We start from the raw sequence: 20,257 nt of genomic DNA on the forward strand, positions 1-20,257 counted from the left end.
TATATATATATATATATATATATTTATATATATTTATTGGTAGGCGATACCACATTCACATTCCCTGTTGCCCAGGCCTATATGCACCTCTCTCCCCCACACAGCACTACTATACACACACACTGACATACCTGGTACTGCTGAGTGTGCTTTTCTTGTCTTGCTCCTCTTTCCTTGCTCGAAGTTGTTCCTCCGCCAGCATCATCTCTTCCTCCATGGCCGACACTTCTTCCTTTGCCCTGCGTTTGTTCTCCTGAATATCATGATATGGAGAAATATTTTATTTACTATTCAGTTCTTCTTAGAAGTGTGGTCAGTGCAGATAACAACTAGCAAACTTAGTAAGAGTATACAGAGTCTGGCTCCTTCCTCTGTCTAAGACACCCTGCGTGTGAAGAGGCCCGGTCATCAAAGACGGAGCTTGCTGTGAGCGAATAATGAAGTTTTCTATCTATCAGGTGTGTGTACAAAAATAAGTAGTAGCCTTCTGTAAATAACAGTCAGGAGAAGGGAGTGGTGGTGCCACATTAGAATTCTAATATCTGGAAATGAAAACTCCTATGTTAAAACACAAAAGAACTACTTTGATCGGTCACTGAACTCTCCTTTTGATCATGCCAATTCTGCATGAAATGCCAACTTCAGCACCTTTTGACGAACCCAAACTGGTATGTAGACTTGAATTTCTAACTTCTGTTGCTGATGTTTATTTCAGGCCAGTGACAAAAGTATAAAGATTAAACACAGCCAGTTCCAATTGCATTCTTAAAAGGTCATCAAAGACAGCCTCCTTGTTTCTCTTTTAGCTACATTCTAGTACCTAAGTGCACATCTAAATAAGGAAGGCATAACTGTTGCAAAATAAAATTACAGGACATTAAATAAAACAGCATTTTATGCAGCACAGATCCTTTTTTCTTACCTGTCTGGACTTCCCAGCATGCTTGATACTGTAGAACATAGGTCCGAGCTCTGCTAGCCATTCTCCATCCACCGCTGTGACACATTGCATGTATTCCTAGAAGGGCAGAAGGAATAATCTTTAGAATCTCATAAAACACACAGGGCTAATTTATCAAAGCATATTAAGCTACAGGTAACCACCAGGATACCATGCCATCTATAAAATTCATAACTACATACAGAAACGTTTAGGAGGTCAAAGGCAGCTGTTTATGTATTTCTGGCAGTGAAGGAATGTATGAGTGCTGCCAACCCACCTTCTAAGACACCATGCTAAATGGATTGCTCTGTGCCTGTGGAGAGGGGAATAACCCACCTTCTAAGTCACAAAGATAAAACTAAGCTACTGCTCCAAAAGAAAAATGTCACTATGTGTAGATGGGTAAAGCCCACCTTCTGGGACACCAAGAATAAAAACTTAAAACTTTATGGCTGAGTCCACAGGGAAGGAATTATTTCCTTTTGCTTAGTGTCCACCCCCCTTGGGGGGGTTTACTGCAAAGGCCCACCGAGTCAAATAAACCCACAAAATAAAATGTAACAGAAAATAGACACTCGTGATAAATGATTATGAATGTGGTTTCACCACTTTAGATATCTAGAGATGCAGAAAAAGGACTACTACAATGCTGCCATCCAGTAGGCATTAGGAAGATAACGTTTTCTCACCTTAGTAGTCATCACCAGCTCATGGTAAACAATATAGTCCGGGGTGTACCCCATACCAAATAGTGAGCTGGTTGGGTGGAGGTGACAGGGCATCCCCGTTCGTACATTCACATATTCGCCGATTCCCTAGAGTAAGAGAAAATAAAAGTCAGCTCATTTGGATCAACTTTCATGTATATCTCACACCTCCATCAGCCATTCTGTGTTACCTTTAGTCGGGCAGCCTGATGGAAATAAGCTGCACAAATACATTTCCGGACCACATCCCAGTCTGATCCACAGGATGACAGAGACATGCGCTGAGATACCATGATGTCTTTCAGCTGAGCACGAACCTCTCGTACCTGATAAAGAAGATTTTGTCAGAAATTGTGTCTTTATGTTTGAAATATTACACAGTCACATCAGTTTATGTAGCAGATGATCTAGTTTCTTCATACATTCCAAAAACATGCAGTTAGGTTATTTAGCTTCCCCCTAAAATGGACCTTAGATTGTGGTAATGACATATGACTATGGTAGGGACATTAGATTGTGAGCTTCTTTGAGGGACATATAATGACATGACTATAGACTTTGTAAAGCGCTGCGTAATGTCAGCGATATACTAATACTGTGTAATTATAACAACAACAACAACAAGCAAGAATATTACCGCAGAGGGTGATTAAAGCAGCCACTTAAAAAAAATAAATAAAAGACCAGGTTGTCACACCACAGAGTAAAAACATAGATCATTTTTCTTATTGTGTAGGGTGTCCAATGACCATAAATTCCACAGCTAGAAGAAAAGGAGTAATTGACAGGTATCCTGTACATACCTTCCTCATGGCCTTAGCATGGATAAAATGCTGGTTGCACCAGCCACTGGAGTAGTTATTGTTCTTCCACTGTAGAAAGACATTCAGATAAGTCAGGTGATCACTTTCCGGAACAGCAAATTTTTCTCTGACTTGATCGCTCTCTTCTTCACGTCCCTGGAAACAGAGGGTCACATAACATTTGAATAAATTAAACATGGGTTCTGTATCTAACTCAAAAATGACACTACCCAAAACTGGGTTTACCCCTCGTTGATATTATAGTGACTTTACATTGGATAGTAGTTATACAAGCCATAATTAAGTAATCTTCCCACAGAAAACATAGCCTTTGATGAAGTGAACAGACCCTTGACTTGTAAACAGAACCATTTGGGCCCTTGTACTTCATCAAAAATAAGCTGGGGTTCAAGTCAACTGTTAGTGGTCAAGTTATAGCAATGCTCATGGGTATATAAAAATAGCAAGATAGCATAGTTATGATGAGATCTGAGTTGGGCAGTCAGGAGGCAGCTCGTAATCTAGCAAAGTATGCAAACATATAACTTGTGTGCTTTAATACCATTTGTTTTTTGACTGGCCAGAATAATACCATACAGGGCTCACACATAAAAAAAATGTACCAACCCCACCATTCTACACAACTCAGTCTAAAGTGTTCCAATAACATTTAGCCAGAGAATATTCTTAGTTCAAGGTCCATAACTTCACCCAGGACTCGTCCTTCTGCACCACAATGGAGCCAAAATGTACAATTACTTCCCTAAACAGTGTACCACAATACAAGTTATACGTGTTTCCATGTATATTGGTGCAGCAGAATAAGTGGCTCTACCCCCAAGGGCCCTTGGCTCTGTGATTGACTGAATTTCAATTTATTATAAAATCTGAATACTGTCAGCAGACAAGCAATAAAGCTTGTGAAAGACAAAATAGGAAAAGAGTGAAAGTTTGTGAATTAGCAGTAATTTTGGAAATAGTAAAATTGATAGTGTAAAATAGAACATTTTTTTTTTTTATGAACACATCATGCATCACATAATACCTTAGGTCGGTAAAAAATTGCTGGCACGGACAACATGGATACCACAATAAGAATTTCAGCACTGCAACGCATATCACAGGATACAATCAACATCTTAGATAGAGCTGGATCCAGTGGAAACTCAACCATGAGGCGTCCAGTAGAGGTAAGTGAGCCTAGGGAAAAATAAATCACAGAGATGAGCACTCAGAAAATACAGGTTGTGCAGAGAAAATAACAAGTTAAAAAGAGAGCGACTGCCTTATTACCAGTGTTATCCAGGGCCCCCAAAATCCACAGCTGGTACATAGAGTTGAGCATGTTGTCCTCTGGCGGTGGGTCCATGAAGTGGAAGAGGAGAAGGTCTTGAACTCCCAGGGATTTTAAAAGCAGGACCACATTGGACAGGTTAGTGCGCTGGATTTCAGGCACTGTAGTGCACAGCAGCTCGTTCTTGTAGGCGCTCTGTGTGTAGAGCCTGACGAAAAGTAAAAGAGGGATAAATTCAGTAGATGAATAAAAGTCTGGGCTTTTGCTGCAAAAGGCCAGTTAGCTTAGAACCTGAAGACCAACCCAAACGCAATTTCTTGTTTAACAAGTATATAAGGTGGCGCAGCACATGCTGCGTTCTGGATGAATCAGAAAGCTAATTCGTCAGAGGGTTGGAGGCTGCATAAAACCTCCTGGTTACAAACTTGTGAGAAGTTCAACATCAGTCTGAAAATTATTTTAGACACATCTAGGTGTCTGTTTCAGTTTATTTCAACATTGATCCAGGAGTTTGAAGCTCACATGGCTTTATCATGCAAATTCTAACCAAAGCTAAAAGTCAAGCTCTGGCCCACACTTTATAACAGCCTATAGGCCAGTGAAGTCATCCGTTACAATTAGTGGTTGCCAAGATGTAAAGGAGGTGGGTGGGGACGGATTGGATTGCATCTCTTCTTTACATAGCATCTTAGAAGTCAGGCATCTGGGGCGTTTTAAGGGCCTGTGTGTTGTGTTCAACACCGGTTCTAGATGAATTAAGAGTTTATTGAAAGGGGCATTAAACCTGAAATAGACCTCTGTAACGCGGGTTTTGCATTCAGTATTGTATCAGAATTCAAAATCTTCCAAGATGAAGAAAATGGGATTTGAAATACATACACAAATATACAATCCCTGACTGTTCACCATCCTCTACTTACCTAAAGCACTGCCCTGGACCCGTCCTACCAGCTCTACCAGAACGCTGGTTAGCATTGGCCTGACTGATGGGATAAATCTGTAAAGCATCCATACCTATGCGTGGGTTAAATACCTGTACAGGAAACAGAAGAAACAGATAAATATGCTTAAAGTGACTGACGTAATGCAATCTAAATCTAGTTAGGTGCCTTTTCTTCTTTTTACAATAGTGATTGAAATATAGAGGAGTAGTATTTGCCTCCACAGCGTCATCCTTGTCACCTGCTTCAGGATGCCACTAGGGGGACATTGGGCAATGTCTGTAGAGGGACCAACCATAGAAAGGCGGCTGCATTAGTTTTTTTGCTAAGGCTCCCTGATGTTCCAACAACAAATAAAATAAAAGGGTCTAAAAATTATATAGAAACAGAGAGATATATTATGAGATATAAGAAACAGATAGGAGTCTAGAACGATAATGTTTTTGTAATGCTTTGATTAAAAAGTTAACAAAGGGCAAATTCTTACCTTTAACTTGCAATATCCAGAATCTATAACAAACATGATTCCATCCACAGTCAGTGAGGTTTCAGCAATGTTAGTGGCGACAATGCATTTTCTAACTCCATCTGGAGCCTGGAAAGAAAAAAAAAAAAAAGCTTAAAGTACAGGAGCTATAAAGTGCCAGCACATTGCTCTACATAGCCAGCCTTTTACATCCAGGGCTGAAAAATTGGAAACAAACTGATGTCAATTCAAAAACCCTGTAAGAGCCCATAAAAATAGAAAACATAGAAAATTTAGTAGTATAATTATAGCATTAGCATAATTCCTTCTATTGATAAAAATTCTGACCTAACATGAAATAGTGTAGATTAGTTACACTTTATTGCCAAAAGTTTGTGGACACCCAACAATCCAATTCCAAAACCATGAGCATTAACATGTATGTGACCTTTGTTTGCAGATATACCCGCCTCCAAACTTCTTTTCACAACATTTTTAAGCGTGTACGACTCATTCCCATTTAGCCACAAAAAAAGCATTTGTGTGGTGAGATCCTGGCTTACAATCAGCATTTCAATTCAAACCAAAGGGTGTATAGTAGGATGAGATTAAGGCTCTGGGCAGGTCACTTAGGATCCCACATAACTAACTTGTCTAATGATTTTTTTATGAAGCTTGCTTTGTACACAGAAGCATGGGAACAATTATCTAAAAAGTCTTTGTATGCTGTAGTAATAACTGTATCTTTTACTTGTTCTGGAGGGGTTTCCAAATACTTTTGATGAAACAAACCAGAAGCCTTAGAGAACCCAATAGAAAACAACTTCTTACTGTGCACTGATCTGCAGACACTAGCACCGACTTACCTTTTGGAAGATCTTGGCTTGGAGATCTGAAGGAAGCTGGGAGTAGATTGGCAACACAGCCAGAGGAGGGGCACTCTCCAGCTCTTCTAGTCTTTCAATAATCTGATCTGATGTCACCTGGAAGTAATAGGGAATAAATTAGTTTCAGATTATGCCACAAGATGTCTCTAGTGACTGAGAGATGGACAGGGCTTACCTCAATGTCTTCCTGACCGGGCATGAAGATCAGTATGTCTCCTGGAGTTCCAGAAAGATGGATCTGCAGTGCCTGCTTTACAGCAGCCTCCACATAATCCTCCTGCGGTGTCTACAGTTTCAGAAGAAACAAATAAATAAAAAAGGATAACAAAACACATACCACTGAGATAAACATCACTTTAAATAAGACATGTAACCCTTCTTTCTTGTTAAGCTTTATATTAATGACATAACATCTCTTTGCTGTTCCCTGAAATGCAAAAACAGGAGCCTTAAAGAGCTTTTCCCAGGATCCTGTGCTCTCTCATTACATGACTTGGTCACTTGAGAAATGGAAAGTAGAAATCCTTTGTAACATGCACACAAACCAAAGCAAGATCAGAAAAAAAAAAAACACTTACTTTGCTGAACAGAATATCCACAGGAAACGTCCTCCCAGGAATGTGGAAAATGGGGACATTACCAAAAAAATTGGCAAATTTCTCAGCATCCATTGTGGCTGAAGTGACAATCAGCTTTAGATCTGACCGCCGGGTGACAACCTAAAAACAGAAATTTTATGATGATGAATGAATATTATTAATTAATGAATATTTGTTTTTTTTGCTAATATTTACCACAAACATATGCCGATTGACCCTTATCACCTTACCTCTCTTAGAAGGCCAAACAGTACATCTGTGTTTAGTGATCGCTCATGAGCTTCATCCATGATGACAGCGCTGTAGTGGTCCAGGTCAGCCTCACGTAGAGATTCTCTCAAGAGAATACCATCAGTCATATATTTAATGAGGGTCTTCTCTGATGTGCAGTCCTCAAACCGAATGGCATAGCCAACCTCCTCCCCCAGGCTCACTTCCATCTCTTCACTTACTCTCTTTGCCACAGACATGGCAGCCACTCTACGTGGCTGAGTGCAAGCTATCATGCCATAGTCTGTGTAGCCATCCTCATGCAAGTATTGGGTGAGCTGTGTTGTCTTCCCGCTGCCTGTTTCTCCAACAACAATGACTATGCTGTTATCTCTAAAGAAAAAGAAAATAAACGGTGAGACTTCTAACTAGATGCAGCTGTAATAAAACACTATAGTAGTCATCTTCTGTTGCAGGGAGAGGCAGGTAAGGGCTGCTTTAGCTCTGCCCAAGCCTTATGTGACCTCACTTTCCTGCAAATCTAAACACAGGAGCACATATGGATCATTGTGTAGCAGGATCTGAAGTCAAGGAGGTGATTATTTCACCTTCTGTGATTAATGCTGTACACCAGCTGTCATTAAGTCAGCAGTTCCAGCCCACATGCCCACAGAAGCCATTTTAAAATAGAACTGGGACCATTATCTATATCTATCTGTGCTGGCACACTCTTTAAACAATGCTACTCATTACAAAAACCCCAAACTGGCTGCTCCATACCTGATTATTGTGAGCAGCTCCTGCCGGACAGCAAAAATGGGCAAAAACTGCCGCTGCTCCATCAGAGTCTTCTTCTTGGAAAATTCACTGCTTGCCTCATTGCGCTCTTTCATGTGATCTGCAAATTTCTGCTCTGCCCTGGATGAGAAAGAAACAAGGATAAATGGTACAAAAGTTCCTACCTTCCCCAAACAATAACATCATGAACACAATTAATTGAAAAGTAGGCGTAAATTTTACCCATGGCCATAGATTTCACCCATAAAAAGCCAAAAGAAAGTGAAAAAACATTGGCTCAGTCTAATCTTTTGTATTATCATTGCAAAAACACCTTCATTGTCTCCTTTAAACATATGCCAACATACAAAACTCAGGTGTCACTTGTGTGCCTGAAAAACAAACAGAGAAAGATGTACCTGTAATCTACTGAGCCATCTTCAGCCATTGGCTTGCCGCTCTCCTCCTCCTGCTTTTTCACTCCCATTAGATCTCCAAGTTTGGTCCCAGCCAACTCCCAGTGTTTGTGCTGTGCCTAAGGCCCAAAAAAAAAAAAAAAAAAAAAAAAAAAAAAAAAAAAAACTTGTTACAGGACACGACTCACCTTAACTTAAGTGATACCAAAAGTGCAAGAATTGATCATTTACCTTTTTTCTTTCTTTCTGCTCACGATGTTTGCGCACTAGCTGGCTGCCTTTGCGAGAAATGATTGCCATGTCAGAGGTTGGATCCCGTACTGGAATTACCGGCTCAGGCTACAATTTAGGTACAAAAGAACAGAATATTTAAAGCTGGGCACTAATATATAGTTACATAGTAATATTTTGACTTTCCTGGTTCCTCCTTTGCCCACTCATTAGTATTCTGACAATTTTTAAAGATGAACTCCAAAATCCTGAAACATTTCACCCTTTACTTCCTTTACCCATCCACAGTAAAACCATTGGAATTTATTTAAAAAAAAGAAGCTTAATAGAAAATCATTGTATTCCTTCTAATGAAGTCACCATTATTGCCTGCATAATGTAGCAAATCAGCCAGAGTCCATCAGCCCAGAAATGGGACGACATTTTGAGAGCTGCTGGACCTTTTATTGTATGCTATGTGAATTAAAGTAAAGTATAGCTGCAGCAGATGGAATGACATTTTACTAGTAAGCGATGTAAGGTAAGCCTGGCATTAAATAAAAAGGCCACTTTTTTTTTTTAGAACTCAATTACATGTTTATTAGGTTTTTGTGCTTCTCCATGCAATGCAAGCAGATGGCGAGAAGGCTGGTGAGACATAGCCAGCAAAATTCTGTACATAGCTTTCTCAAACAGCACAACCCCCTGCCTCAGTACTCATCTGAAAAGCCCTCAGCAAGGGACTGGTTATTAGAGGAATTTCAGTGAATATCACTATGCCTTAACCCCCCTAGTGTTCCAATTCTGTTTGTATTTCCACACAAAAAGCCTTAGATTTTTTTGCATAGAAATTTATTTTACATTGTAGGCCTATAATTCTTAGGCATTACTCACCGAAATATGTCCAATATTTAAAAAATTTAATAATAAACTTTAAATAAAAAAAAAAAATACACACAAAAATCTGGTAAAAAAATAGTGAAACATAATATAACTGTACAGTAGCACGATATATATATATTATATATATATATATATATATATATATATATATATATATAATAAACATTTATTTACATTGAACTCAATTTTGTATTGAATCCAAAGCAAAAATTATTTGAATTTCCCAACGCTCCTCCCGCCCGCACTGACGCATGCACCGACATCATCAGGAAACCCCAGAGATCGTCTCTGCAGTCGCCAGGTGAAGATTAAAGAAAGATGTGTCCCAAGGAGCGGCAGGGACCAGCAGGATGCCCAGGGACGACAACAGTTGTCGCCATGTTGACTAATGTTTTTAGCGACCCGGAGTGTGACTCGGGATTACCGCCTTTTGCATGGAAAATGGGGTTAATGGGTGGGTTTAAGTATGGAGTAGTGGACATTACCAATGCAAGCTGCATTTTTATGAAATTTAAAGTACATGAGTGGTGCCTCTACATTCAAATGTGCAAGAATAAGATTAGTTTATTAATATATTTATTATAAATTAGTAATATATTTTTTTGTTTTCTACTTAATGCAGTAATGTGGCAGCTGCATGAAGTATTGTAGAACCTCAGGCTACCTGAATGACAGGCCCTTCAACTTCAGCTCAATATTGCCTTACTATTTCGTAGATTTATAAATTCATACCTTACATACATTCATACCTGCTTTGTAAAGACAATTCTACCATCAAGAAAAGGGGGCACCAAGTTATGGACCAGCAAATGCACTTTAGCGGCATTGTCCTCTTCAAAGTCCTCATCCACTTCCAACCTCTGAACCACCCCACTCGTTAGCATGCGGTTTGTTTCCCACCGCTCATTGTCCTGCAGATGATATGATTAAGACATGTTACTACATATATAAGGTATAATCAAAGTCTACCAAAACCCATCTGAAGACAAAATGTGATGAGCAAAAAGAAAAATTGAGACCAAACAGGACAGCATAAGGAAAGCTAAAAACTACAGAAAAGAGAGGAGGGAAACACCAAAAAAGCAAAGTAGTAGGAATAGGAGCGTGTTTAATAGAACATGTTTTATATACATTGTTATCGTCACCTCATTAATCTGTTGCCTCTGAGCAGAAACCCTCTTGTGAGTCTGCTTGTGAAGCTGCTGTTCCCTCTTGCGCATGTATTTCTCAGAGATAGAAGCTAGAGAATTTTGAAATTCATCAAAACCCTCATCCATCATGTACCACTCTCTATCAGCTTGCTGAAAAACAAAACAGGAAAGATGTAAATATCACAAGCAGAAAATCTGAGCATAAAGAACTCCTCCCATTACGGAATGTAGTTGCTCACCCTTTGATCCTCTTCCCACTGCCTTTGGTCATCTTCTGAGGTAAAAGAGATTCTCTCTTCATCAGTGTCCTGCTTTCCTGCACAATATAATAAATATCAATTACTACAAATATCAAATATGTTCTTAAAGTACAACCTCCAAACATATTGAGTATCTGACCCACCAACTAGCCCAGTCCCAGCCCAAACAAACATTTCAAATCACAGGACTGAGTATGCAGCTCAGCATGTTTCCTTTGGCATACTGTACATACCCTATACCCACAAAGGGCTCAATTCACACAGAATGCGACATCCCACAACCAATGTCTTTTTTTGTCCACTAACATAGGAAATTAGTGTATAAATAGGTAAAAACCTACCTATGTTGCCAAAATAGTAAATTGTATAATACTACTTCTGCACCCTAGCAAGATGTCCCTAGTTAATGACTATTTTCCCTCCAAAAGCACTTTTGCTCACATTCACTTTCCAGCTACTGCTTTCTTCATGCTGTCACTTCACTTACCTTTACCCAGAGAGAGCCGTGGGGTGGATCCCAAATGTCGCCTCTCAGAAGCCCATTCATTAAATTTGTACGATGGAGTTGGGAGGGGCGATTCCTCTGTGTAGCTGATCCTTATTGACCTAAACACAATAAAACATTATTTGTAGTTGGCTTTTGTTACACTGTGTGGTTGTAGAGAAAAGTGCACAGATCAAGAAATACTTACCGGTCTCTCCTGGAACTCTCCCTCTCACTGCGGTGGCTCCGATCATAGTCTCTGTGTGATGGTGATGGAGAGGGTGACTCCCAATGAGAGCGTCTAGAACTCCCATATCCACTGTCATCCTCCTCCCACCCAGAGCGAGAGGGAGTTGAGGAATCTAGAAAATAAATAAAATCACAAAAATTAGAAAAGTTAAACCCATCAGGCCTAGCCAGTTGCTAGTTATTGCCACGCTCTCAACTCAAATCTCAACACAGGAGGACTGTAGTCCACAAAGCCTTACCTCTGGGTTTGTGCCTAGGTGAGTCAGGTTCGCTACGTCGTCTCTCTGATCCACTGTCCTGCTCTGAGCGATCACGATCCGACCTGCTGCTACGATGACTGCGGTCATCTATTAAACAAATCATTAAAATATAATTTATAATTTTTGAACAATTCTTTGCACTACGCGGGGGTGCTGAGAAGTTCCTGGCTTTGCCCCCTTCCAGATGAATAAGAAAAATGAGTGCGGGGGCATATGACAGCCTAATATCTTCGTATGCAACTGCAAATATCAGGTCTTTGCGATTCTTGAAACTGTTTTTTCTTTTAGTGAGAAGCTGTGATAGCAGAGGCACAAGCAAGTTTCACCTTGTTGGAGTTACAGGCAGTCATAAGGTTTTTGTTTCTCCAGGGAAAGTCAGCAAAGGACATTCACACTGAGATGTCACAAACACTGGGGGAGAAGTGTTCTTCCTACAGCACTGTCAGAACCTGGATATCTCGTTTTAAGACTGGGCATTTCACAGTTGAAGATGAGCCCCGCAGTGAGCGACCCCCCAACCTCAACTGACCCGACAACCTGCGATGCTGTCCATGAGTTGGATTATTGAGGACCGGCGAATATCCACAAAAAGGATAGCCCAGATACTAGACATCTCACGGGAGCGTGTTGGGTTGGTTACCACCATTATCCTAGACATGCGCAAGCTTTCAGCAAAGTGGGTGCCGAAATATTTGAATAGTGATCAGAAGAAGGAACGAGTTGAAGCATCCATAGCCGTTTTGGCCCATTTTGAAGCTGCACAGAATGGTACCACAGTGGGTCCCCGGGGGCAAAGTTGTTCCAAACCCAGAAATCGTCCAAAAAAATCATGGCGTCCGTTTTCTGGGAAAAAGACAGTATTCCGTTGGTGGACTACCTACCTTAGGGCTCTAGTATCACCGGACAGTATTATGCTAACCTCCTGCAAAAGCTGAAGGAGGCAATGAAGACCAAACGCCCTGAAAAGTTGACCAAAGGGATCCTTTTTTTGCAGGACAATGCACCTGCGCACAAATCCAACGTTGTGGCTGCCAAATTGAACACCCTGGGTATTCAGTTGGTCCACCATCCCCCCTACTCACCTGACCTGGCCCCTTCAGACTATTATCTGTTCCCGAATTTGAAGAGCTGGTTTGCGGCCCAACCAAATGACTTTTATTTAAACGGTCTAGAAAAGCTGCAACTACGCTGCACCAAGTGCATCAGTCTCAGGGGGGAATATGTTGAATACATGTGTTATTTCATAACTCTGGCTCTCTTCTTTCTGGGCAAAGCCAGGAACTTCTCAGCACCCCCTCAGATATTGTGGCCACCTAAGCATGCATAACGCTAAATTTAAACTGGGGAGAATATGTAGATAAATATCTACAGCCTAACCACAGATCTACATTAAAAGAAACCCAGTAATAGGAGGCTACGATGGCTGACCCCCTGCTCCTAAAAATGCTACTCAATTACCTTTTTGGTTATAGTACTGTGGGACACTCTCCCCCAAAAGTATACAGCAGACCCCCTACTTCTGAAAATGTTACTCGATTACCTTTTTGGTTATAGTACTGTGAGACATTCTCACCCAAAAGTATACAGATAGGAAACTGCTGACTTGTTTTTTTAAACTATATTATTAGACTGAGCTTTAGCTTTAATTTACTAGCATAAGCATGTTTATTTTAACATTTAGAAGTTGCAGCTTACCTCGGTCTCGACTACTACGTTCCTTCCGCCGCCGGTCATCCTTGGATGAAGCATAGACACCATGTTCCCTCCTATCCCGTTCCCTTTGGCGACTTCGAGCCAGAAATTCCTCATTTACCCCGCCAGTGTAAGTCGGCGTCTCTACACGAGCTGTTCTGTAATGTCTGGAATAACAGCCTTCAATTAATAAAAGGAGAAGTACAATTTGTCCATTTGATACAACTGACAGACTGCTGGGCATAAAACACTGTTAAAGAGTTCATGCTGCTACAAGTGAGTTTTGGTAGATGTTGGAGAATTAAAGCTGAAGTCTAGACAGTTCAGTAACAGTTGCAAAACAATTATATGAAAACTTGTGTACAATTGGTAAAATTGGTAAAGATGAAAACTTGTACGATTGACAAGTTATTAATAGAAACAGAACCTGACCAGATGTTTAGAGTGGTGTGCTCTAAAGAAATCATCCTTAAACTGTCTTTAAACTAACACAGTGTTCTCCTGGGCCCCTTTATGCTGGGCGCACCACCCGGCACTTTTCAGCAACTACCCTGCTTTTTTTTTGGGCGGTTACTGAAGAGTTGGGTCACAATACAGGGGCTGCCATCTGCCTACAATTTCTTACCACCCGGCTTAAAAAATATTTCTGGGTTGAACACTGTAACATAGTCTTGAACCTGGAATAGAAAATTGTGTACCTAGTATTCTAGAACCTGAGAAGCAAATGCTTGTTCTAAGTCAGGAACTCAAAAACTAGTAAAGCAGGGATAAAGATAACTTTCCCCCGATTCACCACCTCTCCTTTCAGCACTGGGAGCCAAAGAAAATACACAGTACCTCCAAGTAGTAGGCATGTGACAACACTAGTTTAAATTAGGCGTTTCAATAGACCTTCAAATTCATTACCTTGTAGCCAACACAGGACTTTCCTTCACTTCCTACAGCTGAACAGAGATGAAGAGTAAAACTAAGTATATGCTGCTGCAGAGGGCTTTGGTAAAGTAAACCTGTTGCTTTGCCCGGACAAAGTAAAGTACAGGATCACACCAGGGAATTTAAATAGGACAATTTGGTTTACAAAAAAATTTTAGCGCTTCTTACCTATCCCCATGACTTCCCCGGCTGACCCTGTCCCTGGATCCTTCAGAGTTCTTATCTCGATCCTCCCAGTCACTAGAACTTTTAACTTTCTTCTCCCCTTCCTGACGCTCCTTTTCCTCTCGCTCCTTTCTTTTCTGAGCAGCCAACAGATCTAGGCCCAGTAATGAAGAGCGTGGAGCAGGGGCTTTAAAAACATGCTGCTCATTGCTCGAACTCTTTTTCTTTAACACCAGTCCTCCTTCCTGGACAGAAGCATTAGTTCCCTCCAACCTGAACAGTGAAGCATCGTCCTCCATGTTGCTGATGCGTAGTACACTCTTCAGTACACCTATAATAAATTTATTTTTAGTCATTTCTATACAAATAACAAATCAATATTTATTATTTTTAAACTGAATTTATAAAGTGCCAACATATTACACAGCACTGTACATTACATAGGGGTAATATAGACAGATACAAACAATGACACAGGATGAGAGGATGCTGCCCAGAAGAGCTTACAGTCTAAGATGCATTATATATCACAGCTTCATTCAATAATTGCTTATTCAGGTATTCTAAACTATCAGTGCTACAGAATGAAACCTGTCCTAAGAAACTTGTGTTTGGAATGAAACTGGCAATTCCATTTCAGTTGGCTGACCAGAATTGTAGTTGCAGGTGGTCCCAAATATAAAGAAAAACAAATTAGCATGGACTATGGAAACGCAATGGTAACCTGCTTTGCATCTAGTTTTGTTGGTAACCTTGAAACACAAAGGGCTTTATTTAAAAAAACAGAGAATCTGTGGGAATCTTTCAGGTTCACGTGTTTCAATGGCAGTAAAGGATTCGCACCAGGGAATGTCAGATTTTATGTTTTATAAATAGAGCCCAAGGTATGGCTATATCCATCACAAAATCACAAGATTTATTTTTACCTAAACCCTAATCTTGTAATTTAGCAAAAGGCTGGGGATTTGTAAACTGTGGTCCGTGCAGGTGCCAGGTGCAAACACTTTAAATATGTAGAGGAACTGGTAGCAGTGGGCACCAGAACACAAGCAAAAAGCACAGATACCAAGAGACCACAGCAGTGGGCTGCAGGCACCAATCTGCACACAGGAAGGAGAGGCGATGATGTCTAAAGAGGGATTTTAAAGAGGGATGTGTGGTGTGAAAAGGTAAAAATAGACAAAGAGTGGTTTACAGAAAGAGGTTAAGTCTAAGGAAAGCGAAAAAAAGCAAATGCCCCTTTCACACCATCCTGCATGTTACTGTAAGGCATGGCAGTGAGGGGGCATTGTTAGAGATCAGTGCCACATGCATTGAAGCTCACCACAATACACGGTAACTCATTGCCATGTATTTATTGCACTGAACTACTCCTTGTACCTGCATTGGCACAATATGCAGCCTACAAATAACACCAGGTATTCCAGGTGGTGTCAGTAGGACAGATTTTTTTCAACTTGGTCTCAGGTAAAAATGTTCATTTTCTCAGGAACACCTAATAACCTCTGGAGGTACCCTGGTAGAGAAATACTGCAGTAAGGTGATAAAACAAATACTCGGGAGTCACAGGAAGGGGCATTGCTGGCTTTTCACCTCTGGTTGTCTCCTGGAATAACTGCACAATGCCTGAACGAGAGATGTACATACAGCACCGTTCCGCTCTATCGAGAGGGGAGGGAGAGAACGACGGGAGCAGCACCCTGCTGTGCGCTCTCCCCCTTCCCTTGCATTAGGATCGTTTGTTGTCCATTGTCTGTGGATCCGCCAGGACGGTCGTTCGGACGATGGACAAGGGACGCTGTACACATGCCAGATTCTCGTCCGATATCGGCCGAGACGATTTTCGGGTAAGAACCATTGGACGTGTGTACACGGGTGTTCAGCTCAAGCAGATTTTGAAGGTCTGGAATGGGGTACAATACTCGGGAGACGATGTCCCCACATCTCCCTCTGCTACCCACCGTAGCTTAAGAGAGCAAATTTTCCATTATTAAGAGTGGCTCTCTGTGACTTGGACTGGGAGACAATGTTTAATACATCAATTATTGTCATTATTACTATAGGTCACCTTATTATTAAACAGGATTTATACAGCGCCAACATATTACACAGTGCTGTACATTAAATAGGGTTGGAAATGACAGACTTTCCAACGACTAGGACGGACGTTCGGACAATGGGTGCTGTACACACGGTGCAAAATCAGATGCAGAGTGGTTTAGTAACTGGACAAGAATGTCAAAATCAGGGGTGTCAAACTCAAATACACAGAGGGCCGAAATTAAAAACTTAGACCAAGTCACGCGTCGAACCTGAAATTTATTGAAAAAAATATAGCAGGTTTTTCCTTCTCATTAGATATAAAACAATTTTCATGTGGAAACAAGAGGTTTTGCTTAACATTCAACCTGGAACAAACCTATAAGAGAAAGAGGACCAAGAATTTTTTTTTTTTTAATTTTACTGCATGATAGAAAAATAAAAAGACCACAATAAGCTATGCAGAAGAGAAGTCTTTTGGATTTTGTTTATCCTGGAGCGTGACAAAACTTTCACTTTGGTGTTTTCTGCATGGTTGTCAGTAGTATAGTAGGGTAAGTAGTTTTGTTTCTTCTTATTGTTTTTTCTAATTATTTTACTTTGCCGGGGAATGCAATGTGAAACCAAATGAATTCATTTGGTTTCACATTGCATTCTCTGGCACAATTCACTGGCTTACCTGTTAGTAGAAACTTTGCGGGGTTCACGCATAGGCTGCTGTTCAATTGACAATTGAAGTGCATCTAGAAAATGCGGGGCCACGCATAGGCAGAGAGGGAGCTGGTTAATAGATACGAATTGTAGTAGTGGCATCACTCGCGTCTATAGAACAGAAGCTTAATATGAATTGCAAGGTTCTCTTGGGGCCCAAAAAAAAAAGGACGCTGCGGGCCAGAGTTTGACACCCTTGGTCTAAATGTTCAACGAATATTCTTACAGTGGAATCTGGTTTTGAAATTTGAAGTTATGAAGAGGTGGTACATGGTACCAAAACAGATGAAGCATATATCCCGATCAAACTCTGACCAATGTTTTAGAACGTCCGCAAACTTTTATGGCCACTAGGCCATTTATGGGGTGGGCGGGAGTACACTAGACCGGACTCTGAGTCCCGCCCTAATGGCTCTGCCCTCCACCAGTAAACGGCCCCCTGAAGTGAAATCCCCCTCCTCTGTTGGCATTGAGGAGGAGAGGGATTTACCTTCAGGGAGCATTCCCTTATTTACTGCGGCGGCGGAATATCAACGCTCGCGGTGGTAAATAGGGCTCCAGTAGTTCCTAATGCCCCCTAGCAGATCCAGCCGGCAACCCACGCCGCTGGTTGCAGGCCGGCATTAGGCCAGATCGACCGGGGGGCGTTAGGCCGTAACGAACCACCGGCTAGGCCCTAACGAACCACCGGCTAGGCTGTATCTGGCCTAAAGTCTGGAGTTTGCCGACCCTTGTTTTAGAGGATGCCAGGAGATTGGTTCAGATCTATACATATGGTGGACGTGTCCATCTGTGATCTGATTTTGGAGTAGAATCTTCAGGCTCCCTGAACATTATTCAAAAAACACCCAGGGACCCTTGGGTGGCCCTATTGCAGTTTAAACCTAGTACCCTTACTGATATCTAATTTAGGCGGCTATCTGCTCACATCCTTCTTGCAGCTAAACAAACAATAGCTAGACATTGGAAGAAGCAAACCATTCCATACCATAAGGGTGTTATCATGATTTGACAACACATTTTTAAATGAGCTGTCTGGCATTTTAAATGACACACAGGAGAGATTTTCTTTGGTATTGGAGCCATGGCGATTGTACTCTTTGCCCAATCTCTCTTTAGTATGACTATTTCATGAAATGTTTTTTTTTCTTTTTCACAGGTGTGTATAGCAGTGGACCAGAAAAGTCATTTTCCCTTGGGTTTCCCTTTTCTCTTCCCTTTTGTTGGTCATTATGGTTAATTTGTTTTTCAGATGTTGATAAAGGATACTCATATGCCGCTGTATTATGCATTGAAAATAAGTATACGTTTCTACTTTTTCTTTGTATATGTGTGTTTTTTTATGTATATGTGTATTTTTTTTATGTGTATTGTTAAAATTTAAAAATAAAAATGTATTGAAATTAAAAAAGGGTAAACCTTAAGAATATTGGTTAAGCTTTGAAGCCAAAAAAGGGGTTAAGATGCCCAGGAGGGGTTGGGATGGCAGGGTTTGGTAGGGTAGGCATTAGAGGCCAGGGGTTAAGGGCAAAAAATAAAGGGGGAGGTTGTTTACAGCAGGACCAAAATATAGCACTGAATGTTGGATATCTCTATCTCTAAACTAAGCTCCTGAAAACTACACAAATATGGTGGCTGCTTATAGGGGTGCCATGGGTTTTGTGGGGCACCAGGGAGGGGGTGCCATGGGTTTTGTAGGGCACACAGGAGGGGGGTGGTGCCATGGGTTTTGTGGGGCACACAGGAGGGGGGTGGTGCCATGGGTTTTGTGGGGCACACAGGGAGGGAGGGGTTGCCATGGGTTTTGTAGGAGGGCACACAGGTGGTGGGGGTGCCATGGGTTTTGTGGGGCACACAGTGAGGGAGGGGGTGCCATGGGTTTTGTAGGGCACACAGGATGGGGGTGGTGCCATGGGTTTTGTGGGGCACACAGGGAGGGGGGTGGTGCCATGGGTTTTGTGGGGCACACAGGGAGGGGGGTGGTGCCATGGGTTTTGTAGGGCACACAGGAGGTGACATGGGTTTTTGCTCCAAAGATATTGCGAGGTGACTAATCATCATATCGATCCTGCACACATGCCCATACACCAGGCACCATATAGTAAATAACCCCTCAGAGGAGGCCTGGGACTCCAGTGATATCAATATATAATGGATACAATCTGCCCTGCTAACCCTTTACAGCCGGTTTGGTGTAAATGGAGAACAGACACGTGTGTTGGTCTGGAGGCCTGACAAAAAGGCCACAGCAGGCCAGAGGGATGGCAATACCACAATGGCACCGACAATAACAACGACACACAGACGCAGTGGCCATAACATCCTTTAAAGCATCGCTGGCCGAAGCTAAAAGCACCGCAGGGACTCCAAAGCCTTTTTTTTCTGTGCCTGTGTGGTTATAGCACGACACATTATCAGGCCTGACATAGCCGGGAACAATCATAAGGGTTTAATATTAAACAATCCCTCTTACCTCAACCTGTGGGCGCCGCCATTACCCCGGCATACCGCTGTCCGTTCTACTAAACTTTATTGTTCGCAAAGCGAACAGAGCGCCCCACTTCCGGTATCTGGCGGCCATCTTTGGACTCCCTTGCTGTACACCCAAACCCAGGGGGTGTGTCCTTGCCGCCATATTTGTACACCCAATTAGACTGCGTTTAGTGATTTCTGTACAAAGGCGCAGCCGCCATGTTTGTAATACCAAAGGGTTGCAAATGTTGAGCAGTTTAAAGATAATTTTTTGGGACTACGCAGTATAGGAAAACGTGACTTGAATTCTTGGTACATCTAAAAGTTGTACTTTGGTTTTGTAGTTTCTTGTCATATTGTTGTAGCTGTTTCCATTTGGTAATAAAATACATGACATTCTAGAATTATTAAAACTTTAAAACAAAGAGACGGTTCCTTATTTTCAGCCATGTGACTGTGGTTTTCACAATTAATGGCACATTTTAAAATAAAGATCCTTTATTTTTATTATTATTAAACAGGATTTATATAGCACCAACAAATTACGCAGCGTTGTACTTTAAATATGGGTTGCAAATGACAGACAGACAGTGATACAGGAGGAGGAGAGGACCCTGCCCTGAAGGGCTTACAATCTAGGAGGTGGGGGAGATATGGAATGGTGGGTAAGTAGTGAGGGGGTGC

General features: G+C 41.4%; 1 protein-coding gene across 2 annotated transcripts in view; it reads right to left on the reverse strand.

The window, feature by feature from the left end:
- DHX38 (DEAH-box helicase 38) overlaps positions 1-19,669 on the reverse strand; it is a 20,460-nt gene extending 791 nt beyond the window's left edge. Inside the window, exons 1-25 of one of the 2 annotated variants that reach the window (XM_072422563.1) lie at positions 19,575-19,669; positions 14,354-14,681; positions 13,256-13,419; positions 11,540-11,647; positions 11,260-11,413; positions 11,055-11,173; positions 10,547-10,623; positions 10,302-10,457; positions 9,906-10,067; positions 8,275-8,382; positions 8,047-8,162; positions 7,631-7,768; positions 6,871-7,243; positions 6,620-6,760; positions 6,217-6,327; positions 6,021-6,137; positions 5,176-5,283; positions 4,668-4,780; positions 3,747-3,955; positions 3,499-3,653; positions 2,454-2,609; positions 1,842-1,976; positions 1,633-1,758; positions 923-1,018; positions 132-253 (exon numbers count right to left, since the gene is read on the reverse strand). In XM_072422563.1, the coding sequence (XP_072278664.1) occupies positions 132-253; positions 923-1,018; positions 1,633-1,758; positions 1,842-1,976; positions 2,454-2,609; positions 3,499-3,653; positions 3,747-3,955; positions 4,668-4,780; positions 5,176-5,283; positions 6,021-6,137; positions 6,217-6,327; positions 6,620-6,760; positions 6,871-7,243; positions 7,631-7,768; positions 8,047-8,162; positions 8,275-8,382; positions 9,906-10,067; positions 10,302-10,457; positions 10,547-10,623; positions 11,055-11,173; positions 11,260-11,413; positions 11,540-11,647; positions 13,256-13,419; positions 14,354-14,649 (3,560 nt within the window). In that variant the 5' untranslated portion in view covers positions 14,650-14,681; positions 19,575-19,669. Of the gene's footprint in view, positions 1-131; positions 254-922; positions 1,019-1,632; positions 1,759-1,841; positions 1,977-2,453; positions 2,610-3,498; positions 3,654-3,746; positions 3,956-4,667; positions 4,781-5,175; positions 5,284-6,020; positions 6,138-6,216; positions 6,328-6,619; positions 6,761-6,870; positions 7,244-7,630; positions 7,769-8,046; positions 8,163-8,274; positions 8,383-9,905; positions 10,068-10,301; positions 10,458-10,546; positions 10,624-11,054; positions 11,174-11,259; positions 11,414-11,539; positions 11,648-13,255; positions 13,420-14,353; positions 14,682-17,069; positions 17,173-19,574 lie in introns of those variants that run through there. The other variant, XM_072422562.1, reaches the window with a different exon arrangement.
- Positions 19,670-20,257: the final 588 nt, after the last annotated feature.

Source organism: Pyxicephalus adspersus, chromosome 9 (genome assembly GCF_032062135.1).
Source record: "Pyxicephalus adspersus chromosome 9, UCB_Pads_2.0, whole genome shotgun sequence".
Taxonomy (NCBI): domain Eukaryota; kingdom Metazoa; phylum Chordata; class Amphibia; order Anura; family Pyxicephalidae; genus Pyxicephalus; species Pyxicephalus adspersus.